This window comes from Xenia sp. Carnegie-2017, unplaced genomic scaffold (genome assembly GCF_021976095.1).
Source record: "Xenia sp. Carnegie-2017 unplaced genomic scaffold, XeniaSp_v1 HiC_scaffold_1, whole genome shotgun sequence".
Lineage (NCBI taxonomy): Eukaryota > Metazoa > Cnidaria > Anthozoa > Malacalcyonacea > Xeniidae > Xenia > Xenia sp. Carnegie-2017.
The window spans coordinates 1,564,104-1,588,162 of NW_025813402.1; the positions used below are offsets into that span (position 1 = coordinate 1,564,104).

General features: G+C 36.3%; 4 protein-coding genes across 4 annotated transcripts; all 4 read right to left on the bottom strand.

Moving 5' to 3' along the window:
• Positions 1-8: 8 nt before the first annotated feature.
• On the bottom strand, positions 9-9,660 carry LOC124433735 (zinc finger protein 813-like). The gene is made up of 14 exons (XM_046983519.1): positions 9,265-9,660; positions 8,963-9,171; positions 8,763-8,849; positions 8,560-8,692; positions 7,667-7,843; positions 6,881-7,031; positions 5,198-5,394; positions 4,870-5,108; positions 4,525-4,705; positions 2,838-3,005; positions 2,047-2,297; positions 1,467-1,715; positions 596-658; positions 9-525 (listed from the first exon to the last, which is right to left on the bottom strand). Exons 1-14 carry the CDS (start codon positions 9,614-9,616, stop codon positions 235-237), a joined length of 2,748 nt encoding a protein of 915 aa, XP_046839475.1. The 5' UTR covers positions 9,617-9,660; the 3' UTR covers positions 9-234.
• Positions 9,661-9,716: 56 nt separating this feature from the next.
• On the bottom strand, positions 9,717-11,003 carry LOC124443835. Its single transcript, XM_046994376.1, has 3 exons — positions 10,979-11,003; positions 10,211-10,311; positions 9,717-10,122 (listed from the first exon to the last, which is right to left on the bottom strand). Exons 1-3 carry the CDS (start codon positions 11,001-11,003, stop codon positions 9,721-9,723), a joined length of 528 nt encoding a protein of 175 aa, XP_046850332.1. The 3' UTR covers positions 9,717-9,720.
• A 254-nt stretch (positions 11,004-11,257) lies between these two features.
• LOC124443926 (lysosomal-associated transmembrane protein 4B-like) lies at positions 11,258-15,715 on the bottom strand. Its single transcript, XM_046994477.1, is given in 8 exon segments — positions 11,258-11,499; positions 13,360-13,467; positions 13,537-13,623; positions 13,697-13,791; positions 13,794-13,815; positions 13,914-13,990; positions 14,062-14,164; positions 15,528-15,715. Coding segments are annotated over 8 exon segments (681 nt in total). The 5' UTR covers positions 15,642-15,715; the 3' UTR covers positions 11,258-11,424.
• Positions 15,716-15,922: 207 nt separating this feature from the next.
• Positions 15,923-24,039, bottom strand: LOC124443114 (phosphatase and actin regulator 1-like). The gene is made up of 12 exons (XM_046993674.1): positions 23,718-24,039; positions 22,933-23,010; positions 22,190-22,247; positions 21,388-21,491; positions 21,315-21,344; positions 19,008-19,065; positions 17,629-17,684; positions 17,489-17,550; positions 17,281-17,381; positions 17,116-17,155; positions 16,507-16,583; positions 15,923-16,349 (listed from the first exon to the last, which is right to left on the bottom strand). Exons 1-12 carry the CDS (start codon positions 23,965-23,967, stop codon positions 16,334-16,336), a joined length of 930 nt encoding a protein of 309 aa, XP_046849630.1. The 5' UTR covers positions 23,968-24,039; the 3' UTR covers positions 15,923-16,333.
• Between the last annotated feature and the right edge of the window lie 20 nt (positions 24,040-24,059).

Here is a 24,059-nt window from a genome sequence, read left to right on the forward strand (position 1 = left end):
CACAGTGATCAATACTAAACGCAAAATTTCTTTTCTTTAAGTTACAGGTTTTTGAAAATCTGAAAAAATGTAAATAAGGTCACTAGTCCGTCTCCATTTGTTCTTCGTCATTTGTTATTGTAACAACTTCAGTGTTATTGAACACAACTTCCCTTTCTCCTCCTCGCTCACATGTTTCATCAGAACCTTCTTGAGACTCCGTAGATGTTTCCACATCTTGAAGAGAACTTGTAGTTACATCATGAGTCGAGACAAGCGGAACCTCGTGGCTAGAACTGACGACAGCTTCTTGTGAAACTTCGCTTGTAGTTTCCAATCCATGGAGATTTTGATCAACGTTTTCTTGAGATGTATAAACAGAGCTATCTTCCTGCGATGCAACCTGTGGGTCATTTCCGAGATTTCGATATGGTTGTCTTTAGCGGGTTCTGTGATCACGCCGAGAGCACGCAACTGACTGGGGTCAATCACGTGCGCCTCAATCAACTGCCCATCACTAGTTTGTACATTGGCAATGCTACTGACCTGAATAAGTCAAAAATAGTAGTCAAAAATAATTATTTTTTAGATAATAGCAAAAATAAAGTCAAGCTACCTGCATTATTTGTTCTTCAGTTAACTGATTGGTTGCCTCAATCACGTGAGCATTGGCGATGATCTAAATAAGGAGAATATTTCATTAGAAACATAAGGATGGAGATGGGTTACAAACATAGAGCATGAATACGGGAAATAATAATTGATATTTTACACTGCCAGAAGTTAACTTGAAAGTAGTAAACAGGGCTTTTATATAAGAGAGCAAAAGTTGTAACGCACTAATCTCACGCTGTCATTACGGTATTCTCAATTAGATGACTTGAATACATTTTATTTGACCAGTCTTTTATATTACATAGCTTTTATATATTTTCAATTTAAAAAACTGACCAATAACCGCGGATATTACGAGTGGCGTAACAAAGTATTGATGAGTTTGATTGATATGCATTTGTCAAAAAGAAGCATGCCTAAAATATATGATTGAAAACTTGCTCAGCACATGTTCATACGTTTTTTAGTTGCTATCTTTTACAATGTAACTTTCTCATAACTCTCTCATGATGAACGAGAGCTTCCTTATACAATGTAACTCTCTCATCATGAACGAAAGCACCCAGTCGCTTCATGGAAAAAAGGGGTTATCTACTTTTTAATAACAGTTTTTTAAAAAAACAACATTTCTTAAGCCAAGCCATTTGTATCGTTTAAATTGAACCCTTACGTCATAAAATTTTGATTCATTATTGATTGTAAATTTCTTTTTACCTTACAATATTTTTGTGATTTAATCTAGAAAGTGACTTCCTCGAATAATTTTGCGATTAAACAGCACACTTTTCGGATTGAAATGACATATTTTGATCGCATAGAGACAGCCGACCAATTTATTACGTAAATGCATGTTCTCTAGGTTTACAACTCACCTCTGCTGAAGCTTCACTTGTGATAATTGGCACATTTTGATCAGCAGTCATATCGGTCTCAACCCCTTCCTCGTGCCCAGTCTCTAGTATACCATGGCCATGTGAATGTCCTTCGACCAAGTGAACTGCATCAACTGATGCTTGTTCTTGATTGGCTGCAACAAGAGCATCACTGACAGCGACTAAAACCTCAGCCAATTGGACATCTGTTTCATTTGCGAGCTGACTGACAACTTGACCAGCAACTACCTAAATAAAGCTTTACTATAAAATTTTTCAGCAGGAAGACATTTGCTACGGTGAAGATTAGGTTTTAGAGTTAGGTTTAGTGTATAGATTTAGGTTTAAAATTCCAGTGATCCAGGGTAAGTGAGAATACATCATAGGGATTCATAGCGGCTCAAACACATTTAAAATATCATAGAAGTATTGTTGTTGGTCATAAATTTCTACGAAGTATTTAAGTATAAAAATGTTATCATTAGGGTTAGTTTTACAGCACGTAAAATTAAAATTTGATTTATGTTTACATATTCCGACTTTCCCCGAATCATCGAGGCGCAATAATGAATATTCCTACCTGTTCATGATCAACAGCCGAGGTAGACTTAGAATTGGAAGTTTGAATAATACGAGTTGTTTGTCCATCGGGTGTCATGGTAACACCATGAACTTTCATATGGTAACGCACACTTGCTTTACGTGAAAACGCTTTGCCACATATTTCACATTTGAATGGTTTCTCCCCAGTGTGAATACGTAGATGATTGTTGAAATGACTGCGATGGTTGAATTGACGTCCACAAGTGTCACATTTGAAAGGACGTTCTCCTGAAATTTTAACAATAGCATTACGTTGTTCTGTGGACTGTGATGATATTTAAAACACAGTTCTAGTTTCTTTCATATCTTAATATCATAGATAATAACATCACGTTGTTGTGATGTACTCAGGTAAAGTAACAAGATAATCATTGTCTTCAATGTTCTACCAACTAAACTACAAGATCAACTGTGAACTATGATGATATTTCAAAACACAGTTCTAGTTTCTTTCATATCTTAATGTCATAGATAATAACATCACGATGTTGTGATGTACTCAGGTATAGTAACAAGATAATCATCGTCTTCAATGTTCTACCAACTAAACTACAAAATCAACTGTGGACTATGATGATGTTTTCAAAACACAGTTCTAGTTTCTTTCATATCTTAATATCATAGATAATAACATCACGTTGTTGTGATGTACTCAGGTAAAGTAACAAGATAATCAATGCTTCTTCATAGGACCAACAAAGAAAAAATTAAAAATGCCTCTTCTAATCTAAGCCTCATTCCAATATCCATGACAACTATCTTTAATACCTGTATGTGTCCTGATGTGTTCCTTCAAAGTACTGAATCTTGTAAACATTTTATCACATTCTCCACATTTATAAGGTTTATCATCACTATGGACAGGAAGATGAACTTTGAGATCTGTAGAGCGTGCAAATCTTCGACCACATTGATCACATTGGAACGGTTTCTCCCCTGGTAATAATCACTTAAAGGTAACATCATGTGATCATACAACTGAACTAAATACAACTGGAAGGTTACTTCACATTAACGGAACATCATGTGATCATACAACTGAACTAAATACAACTGGAAGGTTACTTCACATTAACGGTAACATCATGTGATCATACAACTGAACTAAATACAACTGGAAGGTTACTTCACATTAACGGTAACATCATGTGATCATACAACTGAACTAAATACAACTGGAAGGTTACTTCACATTAACGGTAACATCATGTGAACTAAAGACAACTGAACTAAATACAACTGGAAGGTTACTTCACATTAACGGTAACATCATGTGATCATACAACTGAACTAAATACAACTGGAAGGTTACTTCACATTAACGGTAACATCATGTGATCATACAACTGAACTAAATACAACTGGAAGGTTACTTCACATTAACGGTAACATCATGTGATCATACAACTGAACTAAATACAACTGGAAGGTTACTTCACACTAACGGTAACATCATGTGATCATACAACTGAACTAAATACAACTGGAAGGTTACTTCACACTAACGGTAACATCATGTGATCATACAACTGAACTCAATACAACTGGAAGGTTACTTCACATCAACGGTAACATCATGTGATCATACAACTGAACTAAATACAACTGGAAGGTTACTTCACATTGGTAACATCATGTGATCATACAACTGAGCTCAATACAACTGGAAGGTTACTTCACATTAACGGTAACATCATGTGATCATACAACTGAACTCAATACAACTGGAAGGTTACTTCACATTAACGGTAACATCATGTGATCATACAACTGAACTAAATACAACTGGAAGGTTACTTCACATTAACGGTAACATCATGTGATCATACAACTGAACTCAATACAACTGGAAGGTTACTTCACATTAACGGTAACATCATGTGATCATACAACTGAACTAAATACAACTGGAAGGTTACTTCACATTAACGGTAACATCATGTGATCATACAACTGAACTAAATACAACTGGAAGGTTACTTCACATTAACGGTAACATCATGTGATCATACAACTGAACTCAATACAACTGGAAGGTTACTTCACATTAACGGTAACATCATGTGATCATACAACTGAACTAAATACAACTGGAAGGTTACTTCACATTAACGGTAACATCATGTGATCATACAACTGAACTAAATACAACTGGAAGGTTACTTCACATTAACGGTAACATCATGTGATCATACAACTGAACTCAATATAACTGGAAAGCTTCCTCGCATTGATATTTGAAACCAGTGATTCAACTTGTACGTCCAAAAGAAAGTTCCTTTACGACAGTAAACTAAGATGCGCGACTTTATCCAAAGACACTCGTTTTTCCGGATATAATTACCTTTATGCAAGTACAGGCATGTTTATATGAAGGTAACAATCCAGTTATGTATATATAGTTCAATGGTTCATAAAAGTAAGCCTGCCTAACAATAAGTAGCAACCAACTTACCTGAGTGAACGATCGCATGTCTCTTGAACGTGACGGCAGAAATAAATTCCTTCTCACAAATGTTACATTTGAAAGGTTTGATGCCCGTATGTCTTCCCATGTGTCCTTGCAACTCTGGTTGCGTGCGAAATGACCGATCGCATTCGTTGCATTTGAATGGTTTATCACCCGTGTGTACCGCCTGAAGAAGACAAAAGGAATATAAATTCTACAGCATCAATTTCTAAGGTGAAATACACAAAGTGGAAGAGTGCAAGAAGTTAACTCCTAGGGCACAATAGTGAATAACTATATGCATATAAGGATAGGTTTGGATACGAGAGGATAGTTAAAATTTAATCTTACCATGTGTGATTTGAGACCAGTTTGCACAGCGAATGACTTCCCGCAAACATTACAGGTGAAAGGCTTTTCCCCGGTATGTGTACGAAGATGATCCCGGAGTCTTGCTGGTCTGGTAAATTGCTTTGGACAAATGTGACATTTATATGGCTTATCACCACTGTGAGTGTATTTATGCTTCACGAGATCAAATGATTGGATACAGGCAAAATCACATTGATCACATTTGAACGGCTTTTCACCTGAAAGCACAAAATTAACAATCATTTCAATTAGCCCGTCTAACACGTACTACGTCACAAGTGACGTATACGATGACGTCATATCTCACCAGTGTGTATACGATAGTGACGTTTTAGATCATCGAAACGGATGAATGCTTTGTCGCATTCGTCACATTTGTAAGGTTTTTGTCCCGTATGTCTGAACACGTGACGTGAGAGTTCGGCTTGAGTCTTGAATGATTTATCACAGTCAGTTTGAGGACACGTGAACGGTTTTTCATTTTGATGCACGCGACGATGAACTCTGAAAGAGATTAGAGAGATTTAGCAAACACGACGTATCGTCTAGGACGTCTTGAAAATGGCGTGAAAACAACGCGATATTCCCATATATGGTCGTGTCCACGCCATATTTACGCCATTTTTAACGGCGTCTTAGATGGTGCGTCGTGTTTGCTAAATCACTCGATTAATTAGGGATTGAAACAGTTGGATTGAAACCATCTCCAAAGGAGTCAAAGGACAAGAGATATTTGCCATGTTGGTTGATATTTGAACATGTAAACAAGGAAAAATCCTCCTTTCTTAAATAATAAAATAGAGACTTTGTCGTGGTGACAAATCTGAAAATAGTTCTAAAGATAGCAAATACCATAGTGAATGGTAAGAGTAATATAATAAGTTGATAGTTCTTGAAGAACTGTTTCAAGTAAAGAGCACTAACCCAATTTCATTTAGAACTATTGGGTTAGTGCTCTTTACTTAAAACAGTTCTTTTAAGAACTAGCAACTTCTTATATTACTTTTACCATTCACTATGGTATTTGCTATCTTTACAACTATTTTCAAAAAATCCTTTGTTAAATACAATTAAGATTGCGGCAGTGACGTAACATGCTAACAACTATATAGTCAATCAACAAAATATCACCCCCCCCCGTCTCTTCAATAACTTAAAAGGTGGAACAACGCAGAGGGAAATACGGGATAAAATCACCCTTCATTAAAAATGAATGTGAAATCACTCCATTGGTCGTCAAACGCTAAGAGATAATCAAGAATACGACCGAAAAAAAACTTCTTTAGAAAGTTTTTTAGAAACTTGATAAAATTTGAAATTCTGTAGCAAGCATTTTAGTTCTTCATTCCATCTCTTTATTAGGTAGCTTTATCAGAGCCTACGAGTACGATTTACGTCATTTTGGCGCGAAAACATTGTAGCGACAACAACACGTAGTCGTCATCAATCTGAGTAAGATGTTTTGTGAAAAATTCGTAGTCGCGACTACGATGTCTTTTTAAGCAAAGAAAGTAGGTATATTTCTTCATTCTGTAAGAAATTAGTTTACAGCACTGTTTTCGACCATCCAAGCTTTACTTTAGAATCTTTTTTGAGCGCAGACGTACATTTAAAAGGAAAATACGACCTGCGAAACTTTCATGTATTTCGTACGCAAAGTGAAAGGTAAACAAACAATAAAATAGTACAAATACATCGTACATAAAATTTAAAATAGTTGAGATTTTTCAGTCTAAAGAGTCCTATATTCTCGCAAAATCAGTATTACCGATTTGTTGACATAATTATTGACAAATAGAGCCGTAGCTGCTTGGCAAACGTCGGTGTTTTTTTACAATAAAAAGGCTCGTTCTGTTGTTTATAGCTAAAACAAAATTTTGACGAAGCGACAACGACAAAAAACTTCCTCGTGCCATTCCCTTACACGGTCAAACTTCGTACTCGTTCTTGTAGTCGTACTTTTGCTAAAGTTCTCTAGTATTGTTTTTACCTCAGCGATCCAGGGTTATTAAAAGCTTTATCACAGCCAGACACATCACAGGAGTATGGTTTGTCTTCGGAATGAGAGAGCAAATGTGATCTAAGGGAGCTGGGATTATTAAATGCTTTATCGCAATATTCACATTCATAAGGCTTCTCACCTACACAAATATAAACATCGAATTAAAATTATCCAATCAGAAACCTTGGTTTGTGTCACATGAGCATCACGTAGTCCTTAGAGAATCATTTAGCAAACCCTACATGAGAGTATTTTTTCGTAGTATTATTTGTATTTACATGAGAAATGAGAATAATATTCATCATATTTATACTACTTCCTTATTTTAAAGTAGTCATATCAGCAAAAATGTTTAGTAGCGACATCAAAACTACGACATTTAACATATCGGTGAAAATTTTTTCACTTTGGTCAAATCGTCTTCTTGTCGTGGCGGTTTAAAGTTGATTTCAAACGGCCCTTGTCCTTCTTGGCATTAAGTACGGGTCAAGCAAAATTATGACGTCATCCGAGGTAGTTGGGAAATCCCTTGAAATGACGTCACAAAAGTAAGTCGTTCCAGGCTTTTCGAACGACGGACAAGGTCCATTAATTTGAGCATTTTTGCTAACTTTACACAGCCATGAAAACGAACGATTGGACAAACATAAAAACTTTCTTCACTGATACGTTGCAAATCACACTTTAATGTAAAACCGCAAATAAAAGTCTTGCTGAAAGAGGCAATTTGAATAATTCTTAAGGACCAACAAATACACTCTTATGCTTACTTACCCGTATGAATCAACATGTGTTGCCGTAGATTACTGGCATAATTGAATACTTTATGACAAACAGAACATTTATGAATCTTATCACCAGAAGCATGTTCCCTCATATGACCATAGAATGACCAAGATCTTATGTAAGCTTTACCACAGATCTCACATGTATATTTTGGTTTTTCTAATTCTGAAAATCAATAAAAATACATAGGAAGAACATGAATGGACAGAGTTGGCAAACAATAGAAAGTGAAAGTCAGAGGGATTTGGGCATAGGTACAAGGCATGCTCAGAACTAGGACAACACAACAGTATACTTTGGGTACATCAACCATCCCCTTTTGGGCACATCAATCATCCCTTGGGCACATCAACCCATGCGGTTCATCAATCATCCCCCTTGGGTACATTAACCCCTGCGATTCATCAATCATCCCCCTTGTGTACATCAACCATCTCCCCTTAAGTACATTAACCCCTGCAGTTCATCAATCACCCCCCTTGGGTACATTAACCATCCCCTTGGGTACATTAACCATCCCCCCTTGGGTACATTAACCCCTGCGGTTCATCAATCACCCCCCTTGGGTATATTAACTATCCCCCCTTGGGTACATTAACCCCTGCAGTTCATCAAACATCCCCTTGGGTACATCAACCACCCCCCTTGGGTACATCAACCATCCCCCCTTGGGTACATCTACAATCTCCCATGGGGTACTTAGCCCATCTCCCCTAAGGTACATGACCCATACTTCTAGACCTTTTTCACTGATGGCCTTCGTAAGACTACAACCAGTAAATTACCTCCAAAATTAGGACAACACAAAAGCAAACATAAGGTATATAAACCATCCCCACGAACCCCTGATATCCCAGGCAAAACTACTAGTAGTACACTACCTCCAGGTGCTGCATCTTCAGCAATTTTTTCTTCAAGAACTGGCTCAACATTCTCATTTTCTTCAAATCTTGATTCATTGTGATTATCACAATCACCTGCAACTGTAGCTACACCCTCGTTACATGCATTTGTCTGTAAAATAAAACAAAACCAATTATTCTACAGAATTAATCTTCATAATGTAAAGTTACATAGCACAAACCCCTATGTCTGTTGCCATGGAAACAGAAGAAAAATCTTGGTCGGCAGTTGATGAAGACTGTGATATACTTGATGTAACAAGATTAGCCTAAAGAAGATGAAACAAACCACACTATATTACAATGATTATAATTTATTTGATATATTCCACATTTCATAAATTCCATTCAACATTACACCAATTCAGTCTTACGTACGTACTTGTGTCAGAGTTTGGAGTTCAGAATTAGAAATTGTTGTCACGGGAACAATCTGTGCTGTATTTCCAGCATGGTCTTGAAATAACTGTACATCCCCTGACTGCGATAAAACCTGAACAGCTATCATCTCAGCTTGCATAGTAGATAGTGCATCATGGCCAACGGTGAGTATTGAACTAGCAGATACACCATTGTCCGATGTTGATGTTGCTATAAAAAATAACATGTGATAACAATCAAAGCAAGATCATCTATCCCTATGACACTTAGGATCCCTTCTGTTCACTCAATGTCCCCCTATACCTTGCTGTACTATCATCTCTCTATTTAAGCCAACAGTGGATATTTGTTCAGAGAGATTTCCAGTTTCAACAACTTCAAGATAAACAGCAGGTTGCTCGTTGCTTATGTCACCATGGTTACCTCCAGATGGTTGTATAGCAACATATAAAGTCTGTGGGTCGCTGTTGTCATCAACGATCTCCTGCGTCAATTGGTCATTATTCAATTCTGGTGCTGTCTGTTGAAGTTCTTCATTATCATAAGATGACATCATACTCTGATCTTTACGTTGTGATGTCTGGAGTGATATACTATCATTATTCAATTCGGGCGCTGTCTGTTGAAGTTCTTCATTATCATAAGATGACATCATACTCTGATCTTTACGTTGTGATGTCTGGAGTGATATACTATCATTATTCATTATCATAAGATGACATCATACTCTGATCTTTACGCTGGAGTGATATACTATCATTATTCAATTCGTGCTGTCTGTTGAAGTTCTTCATTATCATAAGATGACATCATACTCTGATCTTTACGTTGTGATGTCTGGAGTGATATACTATCATTATTCAATTCGGGTGCTGTCTGTTGAAGTTCTTCATTATCATAAGATGACATCATACTCTGATCTTTACGTTGTGATGTCTGGAGTGATATACTATCATTATTCAATTCGGGTGCTGCCTGTTGAAGTTCTTCATTATCATAAGATGACATCATACTCTGATCTTTACGTTGTGATGTCTGGAGTGATATACTATCATTATTCAATTCGGGTGCTGTCTGTTGAAGTTCTTCATTATCATAAGATGACATCATGCTCTGATCTTTACATTGTGATGTCTGGAGTGATATACTATCATCTGATGTCTACAATATTTAATGAAAATCAGGTTTTTTTACCACAAAGATATATTCTTACTTAAACTCAGAAATTTGTTATAGATTGTACACTAACATTTTCCAATTGCACTTTGTTTAAATCTGTCGTAACAGGTTCATTTGTTACAATTGTTGTGTCTAAAACATCCAAACCATGAACACCATTCTCACATGATGCTAAAAAACAAATAGAGTGTTGCGCAGCTGTTAAAATCATTGCAATCACAAATTACAAACACAGCATAGAGAAGTTCAGTCCATTTTTCATTTTTTTTACTCTTGACACGATAATTAAACTTGTTCTGTCGTAAACAAGAACAAGACGTTTTAAAACACCATCAAATTTTCAATCAAGGCTGTTACTTTCATATTCACATCAATACAGAAGAAAGTAAAATATCACTTGTGTTCGTCATCGGACAAACATATCTCACAAACATTGCTTTCAATTCAAACGTTAATTTTAGCATTCAAGACAAAGCATTAAGCCCACATGTTCCTTCTACAAAACAAAGCAGGCAACGTCTCCATTTAATTTCATAAAACACACAATATATCGTTCCCAAAACAAAACTGAGAACTTCATAAACGAGAAACTACTTCATGGACTAAGGAATTAATATGAAATTGCTGTTCAAAAGTAATTCTTGTGAAGACCGCTGCTTGCAAGAGCCGCCATTCAGATCTACTGACCACAAAGAAAGCGGGCGACTTCCTTGAGAAAAGCGTGGCATTATAGTTTTGTTTAAGCGCGAAATTGTCCCAGAAAATAAACCTTTTGTTTCACTTAAGGACGGAACTAAAAAGCACAAGCATTTTAAAATTTTCAATAAACTTCACCCACCTTGCTGTTGATCAGAACTCGCCATTTTTTCCCTCCCATAAAGCTCTTCGGTCGCTTTATGCGGCCATTTACGACTACTTCCGGCATTCAACGGCACAAATAAAGACTTGATGTATATATAATTTTTCAATACAGAATTTCCGTTTTATAATCAAAAGAAATAAAGTCGCGCTTGTGTAATTCACATCAAATCTTGATGTTTACAAAATTTGAATGCTTCCAAGCACCTTTCCTTAAAAACAAGATTCATAAACAAGCATAATTCACAACACATAAAACTTTCCCAGCAGTTTCATCTATAATAGTACACAAAATACTGACAACAATCTACTATGTAGTTAGTAATGTATATTATCAATACAAGTTTATGACCTTGTAATTATTGTTCGTTGATAATATGTCCAGTGAATCAAAGTCTGCTGAATTTAATAAAGAAATAGCAAAAATTAAGAAGTTGCATAAGGCGGAGGAGATTCTTTTGGTGTTTCCTTGGTGGCATCATCATAGTTTGGCAACAAAACCTTGCAAAAAAATTGATAAACATTATTTAATAATAAGTTGAAAATAACAAAATTCTTGAATAAAACCGTTAATGAGCAATGAGCAAATTTCATTATCACCCACTTTTAGCTGATTCCCCTCAACCAGGAGGATGGTTCAAGAAAGGGATGCAAAGGGGTATGTCCAACTCCTAGTCATGGCTAGAGATGTCAAGGGTTATGTCCCACTGCTAGTCATGACTAGAGATGTCAAGGGTTATGTCCCACTCCTAGTCATGGCTAGAGATGTCAAGGTTATGTCCCACTCTTAGTCATGGCTAGAGATGTCAAGGTTATGTCCCACTGCTAGTCATGGCTAGAGATGTCAAGGGTTATGTCCCACTCTTAGTCATGGCTAGAGATGTCAAGGTTATGTCCCACTCTTAGTCATGGCTAGAGATGTCAAGGTTATGTCCCACTGCTAGTCATGGCTAGAGATGTCAAGGGTTATGTCCCACTGCTAGTCATGGCTAGAGATGTCAAGGATTATGTCCCACTGCTAGTCATGGCTAGAGATGTCAAGGGTTATGTCCCACTGCTAGTCATGGCTAGAGATGTCAAGGGTTATGTCCCACTGTTAGTCATGGCTAGAGATGTCAAGGATTATGTCCCACTGCTAGTCATGGCTAGAGATGTCAAGGTTATGTCCCACTGCTAGTCATGGCTAGAGATGTCAAGGTTATGTCCCACTGCTAGTCATGGCTAGAGATGTCAAGGGTTATGCCCACTGCTAGTCATGGCTAGAGATGTCAAGGATTATGTCCCACTGCTAGTCATGGCTAGAGATGTCAGGGTTATGTCCCACTGCTAGTCATGGCTAGAGATGTCAAGGATTATGTCCCACTGCTAGTCATGGCTAGAGATGTCAAGGTTATGTCCCACTCTTAGTCATGGCTAGAGATGTCAAGGTTATGTCCCACTCTTAGTCATGGCTAGAGATGTCAAGGATTATGTCCCACTGCTAGTCATGGCTAGAGATGTCAAGGATTATGTCCCACTCTCAGTCATGGCTAGAGATGTCAAGGTTATGTCCCACTGCTAGTCATGGCTAGAGATGTCAAGGTTATGTCCCACTGCTGGTCATGGCTAGAGATGTCAAGGATTATGTCCCACTCTTAGTCATGGCTAGAGATGTCAAGGTTATGTCCCACTCTTAGTCATGGCTAGAGATGTCAAGGTTATGTCCCACTCTTAGTCATGGCTAGAGATGTCAAGGTTATGTCCCACTGCTAGTCATGGCTAGAGATGTCAAGGTTATGTCCCACTGCTGGTCATGGCTAGAGATGTCAAGGATTATGTCCCACTCTTAGTCATGGCTAGAGATGTCAAGGTTATGTCCCACTCTTAGTCATGGCTAGAGATGTCAAGGTTATGTCCCACTTAGTCATGGCTAGAGATGTCAAGGTTATGCCCCACTGCTAGTCATGGCTAGAGATGTCAAGGATTATGTCCCACTCTTAGTCAAGGCTAGAGATGTCAAGGTTATGTCCCACTGCTAGTCATGGCTAGAGATGTCAAGGGTTATGTCCACTGCTAGTCATGGCTAGAGTGAGTGCAAAAGGGTGCTAATTTTCTACAAAATGCTAATGTCCCAGCTAAAGCAAAACAATTGTGATAAATGTTTAAAGGAGCAAACTTTCAAAAATTTCTCAATCAAAATAAAAAGGTAGGAAAATTTAACAAATAGTCTTTTACATAACATGGCAACAAGTGGCCACCAATATCTAATGCAAATTAGCATACCTCCCTTACAAAACCAATATGGATCCATCCTTCTTTGCCCAACCCCCCCAATTGAACTAATTATTGACAGACATCAACATTAGAATGTATGATCTTCACCTCAAAATCACTGTCAGTACAGTATTGAATAACATGACCCTCACTCAGTTTCTTCAGTCGAAGGATGAAGAGTTTATAACAAGTCCAAACACAATTAGCAAGATAAGCCTGAAAACAAGTGATGAAAAAATTATGGCTAAACATTTAAACGGAATGAATAATAAATTGAAGAATTACTTTGATGACAAGGATTGCAGTAAATATTGCGATAAGGTATCTTTGATCAACTTTATCCAATCTCATGTACTGGTAATGATGTGAAACCTAGAATAATAAACAAAAATATTGCAAAATCAAAAATATAAACATTTCAAAGTCATATAAGCAAAGACCTTACCCTGCTTCGCCATACAACAACTTGATCATGATTAGTGAGTGCTCCAAACAGCAAAAGGAAACAGACACAAAGGTCAAATACTTGAAGACAAAAAAGGGCAAAAGATAACCTGGTCGACGCTTTAAAACGAAACAAATTCAATAATTTACTTTTTTAGTAAAAACAGTATAGATTATACAGGAGATATTAAAGGCTTCATATACTTTGAAATTTTTACCTGAATGGTACCATAGACCATGAAAGCAGTCAGGATAAAAAGCAACAGAGATATGGCAAGTGAGGCAAAATTGTTAGCTGAAAGATTCAATAGAATATTCGATAACACGCATCCATCAAATATTTATGATCTGATATGAAAATTCAACCTTTCATGATATGATTACTGGAGACATACGGACTCTCCTTATCGTAAGTGTTGGGGTGCACCAAAACTTCACAAATTACAAGAATTGCAGCAACTTGGAATACCTACAATGACATAGACTTTAAAATAAGTTTCCATAATTTCATAAAAGCACTATTGCTAAAGCACATTTAATATACACGACAAGTTTTTTGAAAATAGACATGTTTTGACATCTCATGATGCCATCTTCAGTATGAGTGAAATAATACGTAAAACAAGGTTTATATAAAAGTAATATGATACATAAATTAGAACAATAAAAAGGAAATAAGATAAATTAATGGGGAGCGTCCGAGCGTATTATAAACTAAATATTGTATTGAATTTAAAAACTTGAACATCGTGGTCTAGGTTAGTTTTGTTAATGTGGAGTGCTTCTTTGATTTTAAGGGTGAATGAGGTTTCGCCAAGGTCGATGAATTTGAAGCAAGAGGGTGAATTGTTGGTTTTACATGAGTGAGATTTAAGAAGGTGTCGGTAGATATGAGAGTTTTTGTCTGTTGTGTTAACTTCCCTGATTCTGGTGGATAAATGGCGCAAAGTTTCGCCAATGTATCGGGAATTACATCCCGCGCAACTGAATTCATATACCACCATAGATTTAATTGAATCAGGGATTGGGTCTTTGAATGAGAAAAGGTTTTTGATTTTGAATGATGTGAAAATTAGCCGAATGTCAATATCTGTACAGAAGCGTTTCGTAATGTTTGTAAGTCTGCGCTGTGTGTGTCGTGAGTAATGTCCGATGTAGGGTAGTTTGAAGTATAGAGTTGTTATTCCAAAATATTACTTTTATATAAACCTTGTATTATTTATTATTTCACTTATACTGAAGATGGCATCATGAGATGTCGAAACATGTCTATTTTCAAAAAACTTGTCGTTTATTTTAAAATGAGTACTGACAATTGACTTGACAAAGCAAACCATCAACTAAATCCTTTCTAAATTCATTAATATATATTCAAATAAACCTTTCTTGATGAACAATAAACTACGAGCGTTTGAAAGATTTGAATAATTCTTATTTATAACTGTAAACGCATTTTTCTTGTAAATGACAACATTGAAAATGAAATTTTAATATCTTCATTATAAAATCGGACAAAACTTCCTTTATTATCGGCAAAGTTTTGTAAGGAATTGAAAGTTTCAAACACAACACTCATGACACAGTATTACTTCGCAGTCTTCCTTCGATTAAACAAACCACTTGCTGTTTGAGCAACTTTTCAAAATACTCTCCATTCCTTTAACACAATTATACAATTATTTCCGAACATTTCCTTTTTAATGAAGAAATTAAGAATTTTTTGAGACTAAGATACAACAAAACGAAGAACAAAATAAACAAAGTGTTAAAAGCCTTCTATTATCTGTGATTTAACAATGGCGTAGATTGAAAAGACAAATAATTTTACCCACCAAATGCGTCAAGCCGAGTATTATAACACCAGTACGAATGTCAAGGCAAATACAGCATCGGTTCATGTAGGAATTCTCCCATTCTTCACTATTTATGCGCAGTTTTTTTCCCATATTTCGACAAGAAAATTACACGATCGACGAAATCGCTGTTGTTGTTCCTTGTCTTTAAAACGCAGTGTCTTGTGGGTAAATTTTTATAGGTGTGTTACATGACGTAGCATTGGGAAGTAGATGACGTAATCACTTATAGTTACTGAAAAGCAAGCACGTGACGTTCTACCAATCTGCATACTTTCCAAAAAAATAGGATAATGGTTTCCGATTTCTGTTTCGATACTTTAATGATTATTGGCTCATGCATTTCTTTCACTGAGTCAAAATAATAGACAGTGTGATATCATATATATATATTTGTATATAATGTAAAAAATTCAACATATCTTAGTGACAAGGCTTTTATGTATTCAGACAAATTATATAATCTCTCTATCAGTTCATTTGAGTGTCAGTGTCGGCTGTCGACGTAATCGCTCCAAAATAGATTGTTACCAAACCCAAAAATATTCATAAGTGTAAAATATAGACTTGAACATTAAAATATTAATGACGTTTATTTACAATAGTCAACAATATCCAACTAAGGGAGATCGGTTCCGGCCGATTTAAAAGCACCAAAAAGCTCGTTCATACATATACTTTATCACGAGTACTGAAGATGAAGCCAGTAATATTTATGGTCAGCGGGAAAACGTTGACGAACGACGTGGAAAGTGCTCTGCTGCCAGTCATTAACGTTAGTCAAATCATGGACGATGAAATCTGAAAGACAAAGATGAACGAAGATTTACCAGCAATCAGGTCAAATCATTTTCAATTTCCCTTTTTATTTATGCATTACAACATTCCATTCCGGACTTTAATATTCTTTAAAACTAAAGGTCAATCAATTAATCTACTTATCTCGAGCATTTTATACCTTGTGTAATGTTTGCTTTGTTCATGCACTTCCATTTCATTGCTTTTAAAGTCGTTCAGCTCTTTACGAATGGCCGCCTAAAATATCACATAGTAAAAAAGTTAGTATTGGTTGTCACTAAATGTACTTACGTGTGTGGAAGGTGAGGTGCAGACGGGGGGTTGCGGCCAGTATTTGACAAACTTGGAGTTCAGGGTCGTAAGTGATCCCAATCATTGAGAGCCTGAACAACCCCCGTACACCTTATCGCACGGAATCAAGTTGGTGGAAAGAAAATGAAAAAAATTTTTGTTCTGTACTCCAACGCAATATGTCGATAATGATGACCTAATGCTATGTCCGAGCATATAGCATGCGATATGTGATACTTGTTTCCAGTCTGCGCGCGCCGTTCCTACGATATTAACCTCGGTTACTGTAGCATAACCTCATTTAAACTATGAATGCATTCAACGTCACAGAGTACTGGGACTGAACAACAGTATAAATAGAATCAAGACCTTAGAAAACAGTCATTGGATATGTACTTAGAAATGTTGTATCCTGTTACTGTATTTGTGTAAAGTGTTCTTTTACGAAAGAAAAAAAGAGACGGGAATAATTATTTACCTTATCTTGAGGCGTTAGACGCGTCCACGGTTTGTCTGCTCTATGAACAAAAAATGTTGAGTCAAGACGCGACTTTGTATGATACTGCAGTACATAAGCAACATTCATGGGATTAAGGGGGATTATGGAGGATATTTTTAGGGAGAAATCATCATCTGTACACACTTTCTATCGTATTCTTGTACTTCATAAACATCAACGTAATCATTAAATTGCACCAAGATGTTCTTCTCTCTCAACTCCTTCACTGTTGGACGGCGACTTAACTAAAACGATGACACAACATCAAACATACGGGGAACATGATGCGATCACGTGATCTAACAGACGGGGAGAGGGGTCAACTGTCTGTCTAGACCAATGATTTCCTTACTTTTTTATTTAATAATTTCTTTTTTTGTTGAATATCTTGTTCAATTTCTGCTGCTGAGGCATCTGCAAAGGTTCAAAAACAGGCACAATGAAAAATGTTTAAATAATCCAACAAGTTTTAATAAAAATAAACAGACTAACTTTTTATAATTCCCCTCGCTTTTAACTCTTCTATCGAAGGACGAAGACTTAGCCGTCTAAAAATAAACAGTTTAGAACAACTCAATAAACGTTATGAAATAACAGTAATTACTGTAATAACAAATGATTACGACAGAACAAGACTAATTTTATAAAGCTGTTCACTCTACATAAGGTACATCCTATACCCACACCCATACCCATACCTATCCCAATTAATCCCTTATTCGTACCACAAAAATTGCTCCATTCAATATCGTAACACCTTACATTATGTCGACTGTTTCAAAAGTTATTAAATAAGCGAACACTTCAAAAGTTTTCACGATGTTTTCAATAACAGAAGGAATGGAAATAGCTTGCTTGATAACACAAATCATTACGATGAGAAAACGATAAAAGACATCAACAAACATGTCAAACAAATGCATTTCGTTCACGATATTTACAGAAAACAGGAATAGCACGTTTGATAAGTACGACTTTTCAACACTTGTAAATGAACGTGAATCAACAAAGACGTCAAGGAAACGTCTTTCGGTACCATCTACATGTGTCCTTATGAATACACTACGAATACACTACGATCTACATGTGTCCTTAACTATTCCCCAGAAATACAGCGTCTTGTCGTTCAATAGAAATATAATAATAAATACTATTTCCACCATGTGCAGCTTACAATCACCCTTCATACAACGCTGATATCAGCGTGACACATCAAGAACATTGATACAGTCCAAGGACATAGACCAATCAGACACAACATGTTTGAACTAGCAATTAACCATTCAGAAATAGAAATATAAATAACTACTCTTTTCCATATCGACCAAAATAGAATCGGAAAAATTCAACCAAAACGCCAATGTATGACTTAAAAATGAATAAAGCCCATGAGTTGATAGAACAGTTTTAATCTAACGAAGAAAGGAAAACTTTCAAGAAGGCAACGTTCTTTTAAACGCCGTCCGAAGAACGACCATAAAAATTCAGAAGTTATCCAACATAAACCATACAATCACAATACAAGAGAAACACAAAGAATTCTCTACAATGAAATATCCATGTCACAATTGTGCGTAAGGTAAACAATTGAACACAAGAACGGGTATGAAGAAAAAAAAGTTATGCAAATGTTTACTAAACTATATTTTGCAGGTAGAAGTAAACTCATAAATGATTGACGCCTTGTAACATCACACGTAATGCAAATAGATCACGTACTAACAAGTACACGCTAATACTTGCGAAACACATTGTGTACTACAATGTACAAACAAGTATTTCATCAGATTATATCATGCATTTCATAAAGGAATTGAACTACATGGAGTAAGTGACCGGTTCCTCCACAAATTTAGTAAATAAAATTATACCTTGTCAACTGGCTTCCGATGTAATCTCTCTTTTCATGTAGTTCCTCTTCACTTTTGGCTAAAAAAACACATTAACAAAAGGTCGGGTTTGAAATAGAAACATTGCAAAGAAAACCTTTCGTGGACGGAGAAAACGAAACAAATAAAAATAAGATGAAAACATGAATTAAAGGAAAATGCTACAAAATGACGACAAAGGATGGAGAAGTTCACTTTTCATGCGGAAGATGTTGTTATCTTTACAAAAATAATTATTTTTGACTTTAAATATTCATCACACACACAATGAAAAAGAGTAGATGTTTGTGCAATTGACGGTGGCTAATAATAAACCAGTATTTTCAAAAGATAACAAAAGAACAACATATACTAAATTTTCCTCGTGTTTAAATGAGAAAAACAAATCTTTAGTTCTTTCGTACAAAATTCATTAGATACAAACGAATTTTACAACAGGATTTTAAAGTTTCAACGAAGAACTAAAATTTGAAGGTCAATGTCGTCCACATAATTGTCTGTTGCGCAAGACTAAAGATAAATTATAAACGCCAGCTGTACGTAATGCTGACACATGGCCAAAACAAAGTAAGATTACTGTATATGCAGCAGGATGGAGAAAGTATAAAAATAACGAAAACTTTTGCTTGAGAAATTTAACCATTTTTCACACTGAAGATAGTTGAAATAGGCGAACGACAAAATTTTAACAAAACCCAAAGCAATCGTCGACTTCTATAGACTATCAGTCAATCCATAAAAAATGGAAGTCGATGAAAAAACGCTTAATCCAACCTACATCAAGCAAAATCATGAATCGGCTATAAAAGTTTTCATTTCAATTCAAAATGTAATGACCGTTACAGAAAAGTTACGAAAACAGACTGAAGAAACTTTTGCAAAAGTTTAAACAAAAATACAAGCTAATGCTGGTATTTTAGTACTTACAAACTCTGGGAAGATATCGTAAAACGTGTCTCAATTTACGAAATGAGCGACGAACGACAGAATGCACAATCATGATGATGGAGGAGGTACGACGATGTTCAGTAAAATGATTAAGAGCAAATACTGATCTTAAAATATAGTTGTTTATGCTTTCATATGAAATGATCGCAATATGTGGGCTAAGAACATCTGGTCGAACGACGAATCATCAAACGGACATTTGATGAACACGATTAAACTCACTTCGTTATTCAATCTCGACAAAACATGTATTTTATAATGAAGCACTCTCATTGGTTGCCGATAATTGATGACGCCATCTCTTAGTTCATAATCTAGGGTCGCACGTGCAAATCGGTGCCATGAAAACGAAAAAATATTCTCGAATATGTACAATTGAATTCTCGGTAATATAGAGCTAGCGTTGATAACATGGAAGTTTGTAATGAGTGTTACTCACTCAGTAAGAAAACCGCAAAGTAGAAGAAATACAATAAGCAAAAATAGAACAAGCTTATCAACAAACGGTTTGTGTTAATTGAAATATCCGCTTTGCCTTTTATCATCAACATCTCGATTTGAAAAGTAGTTTTTTTTTAGAAGAATTTCCCGTCTTCCCCCGCAACCAGCGCAGTAGGAGTGAAAATAAATCAGGCGATACTCAAACTGTTGCCTACGACGTAGGTGTTGTGGTTTAAAAACTATCTAAAGGATACAAAAGAAGTAACGTTCTCGTATCTGATAAACGATGTCTAGTTGTAAAAGTCTAAAATGGGGTTTTTCGATTCACCATCCCCCCAGTATTGCCTATTTCAAAATTTCACCTCCCCCCCTTGAGTACTGCCTATTTCGAAATTTCACCTCCCCCCCTTGAGTACTGCCTATTTCAATTTCACCTCCCCTTGAGTACTGCCTATTTCAAAACCTCCCCTTGAGTACTGCCTATTTCAAAATTTCACCTCCCCCTTGAGTACTGCCTATTTCAAAACCTCCCCTTGAGTACTGCCATTTCAAAATTTCACCTCCCCTTGAGTACTGCCTATTTCACTCCACCTCCCCTTGAGTACTGCCTATTCCACCCCCCCTGAGTACTGCCTATTTCAAACCTCCCCTTGAGTACTGCCTATTTAAAATTTCACCTCTTTGAGTACTTGATTTCAAAATTTCACAACCCCCCCTTGAGTTTTACCTATTTCAAAACTTCACCCCCCTGTTTATACCTCTATTAAAAACTCTTTGACGAGGACTGGCACTACTATATAAATATATTACACAAAATCCCCTTCCTTCACACAATAATGTTGTGTTTGTTTTCTTTTGAAAGGGAAAATAAGAGAAGCCTAAATTACACAATATTCTCACCTGGTATGATGTTTCTTTCTTCCAAATCTCCTCAACATTCCCATTTGAGAAATGTTCATCAAATTATCTATTTGTTCCTCTTCATCATTCTCTGAATTATTGTCATTGTCAGTAGAGCAAATATTATCATAATCTGGATCTTCATCACTAACTTCATGATAGGCCTGAACAGCTCTACTTAAATGAAGTAATAGAGAATAACATCAGCTTGGATGAGATTTGGACAGTACAGCATGTTCATGAGAGATCAAAGAATGCCCATGTGTCTCAAAAGGAAGATCATGGACACTGTCATACTACCAGCAATGACTTATGGAGCAGAGACGTGGGCACTTACCAACCATCAAAGAGAGAAACTGGCAATCACCCATAGGAGCATGGAAAGATCAATGCTCAGTGTCACGAGGAGAGATAAGATCCGGAATGAAGACCTGAGAGCAAGAACAAAGGTGAAAGATGTCATTGAGAAAGTTAATGAGGCCAAAGGAAAGTGGGCAGGACATCTAGCCCGAATGAAAAATCATGAATGGGCAAAGAAAACAACTGAATGGACCCCGTGGGACAAGAAAAGAGGCAAGGGAAGACCAAAAAGGAGATGGAGAGATGACATCAAGCAGAGGGCGGGCAGCATGTGGACCCAGAGAGCCCAAGACCGTGAAGAGTGAAGAAAGATGTGGAGGCCATCCGCCAGCAGTGGCGTGACAGGCTGATGATGATGATGATGATGATGATGAATAAACATGTTTATTTAATTTTTCACTCTGTCAAAATTGTAATCTTTGTTGAAAGCAAAATCATTTGGGTTTCACCAACATTCAATTGATTGAAGGTAATAAAAGCAATCCATCCACAAGTTAAACAAAAAAATATATAACCTCGAGTCCATATTGAGTTCACCGTTGCATTTTTCATCATCAGGTTCTGCTACTTCAACTACAAAATAACAACAAGCATTACACACTAACGAGTCACATGAGTTCTGTTTTTCAAAGACTTCGAAGCCAAGTTTAGGTAGGCTTATCCGAGAGAAAGAATATAGATAGACTTCTCTGGAAGAGTGGACTGTTGTGCTGACAAAATGTAGCCAAGGGTTTCTCAGCTCCATCTCCAGTCTTGAGGTATGGCTTCAAACTCCATGGTTATTTTAGGTATGGCTTTGGTTATTTTATAACTCAAATATGTATCTACTAATGGCTGGTTAATTTTGCAAGTCACTACTTAAAGTGTATTTTTGGATTATTAAGGATGCTACTTGGCTCAAATTCATAAGTAAACAAAGAGAAACGAAACTGTACGTTGTTTATATAATTAAATTAATTACTGACGTAATAGATAACTTATATGTTTGTAAATGTAGATCGTCCAGGTTGGTATAGTCCTGAGAAGGACTGTTTTTGTTGTTGTTGACTGACGTTTCGACAACCTTAGCGGTAGTCATCTTCAGAGTCATTAACTTATATTTTTACTGTCCAATTTTCTAGCCTGAAAGCTACATTGCGATATCAACCTACAGAATGCATTTTTTATTTTTTCACAAGTATGCTCGCCCCTTCAAGCTCTTGTGGGGTGGGGTGAAAGTTTGACATAAATAATAATGAATGTCAATAAACTGACGTACCAAAATGAGGTTTAGGAAGGATCCCCTTTTCCACAAGTTCCTCTCTAGCTTTTCTTGTTGATAACTTTCTTTCAAGTGCTACAAACACAAGAAGATATTCTGAATAAAGATAGCAAATGGGAGAAAGTCTGTTTAATTTCACGATGGACTTGTTTGGTCAATTTGACAGCAAAGATTTGTTTAGTGGGGAAATAATAAAAGACTTTCTAAATGATCAAAACATACATAATATGTATGTATATTATTCGCAAATCATCAAGAAAATAAACATGCAATTTGAAAAAAAGAAAAATCTAGAAGTTTGAGGTTTCATAATTAAAAGAAAAAAATGCTTATTTAAATTTCACACAAGGTTGAAGCACTAACAATTAAGAACACAACATCACTAGTGCGTTAATAATTTATCATGAATTTTCTAACGTCTTTCCAAGGAAAATTACGGTTTGGTACGCAGCGAAAGAAATATTTTGATGGTTTTACATCCTGATATTGACAAAATCCCCTTCAGCACACCTCTGGCACAAGAAAGCGATGTCAGATTATTTTCCTACTTCATTAAAACCAATGAGTTCAGTCAACACAGAACCTTCTCAGATTAAGACCTAAGAATGACTCTCATGACCTTGCATGTTTCATAATTCTTTAGTTGATATTCAATATCAGCGAGTAAAAGATAGTTAAAATTCTCGTACAAGCGAATGACAATCGGAAGTAACGAAAGCGAATGCAATTACGAAACAAATGCATATTTTTATGTATTTAGTAACGAGATTGTTGTATTATACCTTCCGAGGTTTGGATAAATTTATCACTTTTTTTCTTTCTTTTCCACTTCCAAGGACGGAAAAATTTCCCAATACTTGCTGCGATTTTCGCCTTTCGGGAAGTTGGTGGCGTGGCCGTTGCTGCGCTATCTGAGCCTCTAGGAGAATGAAATTGGCCAACAGTATTTACGGTGAGCATATTTGGTTCGCTTATTGCCCTTTCACGCGAGTTTTTTTGCGTTACATAACCATTACTTGCTTCCTCCTCCATCAGATTTATTATAAAATCTATTCACATTCTATCACAGACATATTGTTGCTGCTTGAATATTTGGTCACGTGATGAAAACCTCACCATCACTT

What these genes read in the sequence shown, in the direction of transcription:
- LOC124433735 (XM_046983519.1), bottom strand. Translation starts at nt 9,616, where the DNA reads ATGATGTCATCTTATGATAATGAAGAACTTCAACAGACAGCGCCCGAA. An exon ending in AGAGATGATAGTACAGCAAG is followed by an intron (nt 9,172 to 9,264) that starts GTATAGGGGGAC and finishes TATTTTTTATAG; the next exon opens with CAACATCAACATCGGACAAT. An exon ending in AACTCCAAACTCTGACACAA is followed by an intron (nt 8,850 to 8,962) that starts GTACGTACGTAA and finishes CATCTTCTTTAG; the next exon opens with GCTAATCTTGTTACATCAAG.
- LOC124443835 (XM_046994376.1), bottom strand. Translation starts at nt 11,003, where the DNA reads ATGGCGAGTTCTGATCAACAGCAAG. An exon ending in GAGTTCTGATCAACAGCAAG is followed by an intron (nt 10,312 to 10,978) that starts GTGGGTGAAGTT and finishes TTTGTTTTTTAG; the next exon opens with CATCATGTGAGAATGGTGTT. An exon ending in ACAAAGTGCAATTGGAAAAT is followed by an intron (nt 10,123 to 10,210) that starts GTTAGTGTACAA and finishes TAAATATTGTAG; the next exon opens with ACATCAGATGATAGTATATC.
- LOC124443114 (XM_046993674.1), bottom strand. Translation starts at nt 23,967, where the DNA reads ATGGAGGAGGAAGCAAGTAATGGTTATGTAACGCAAAAAAACTCGCGT. An exon ending in AGCGAGGGGAATTATAAAAA is followed by an intron (nt 17,551 to 17,628) that starts GTTAGTCTGTTT and finishes GAACCTTTGCAG; the next exon opens with ATGCCTCAGCAGCAGAAATT. An exon ending in AGAAATTATTAAATAAAAAA is followed by an intron (nt 17,382 to 17,488) that starts GTAAGGAAATCA and finishes TCATCGTTTTAG; the next exon opens with TTAAGTCGCCGTCCAACAGT.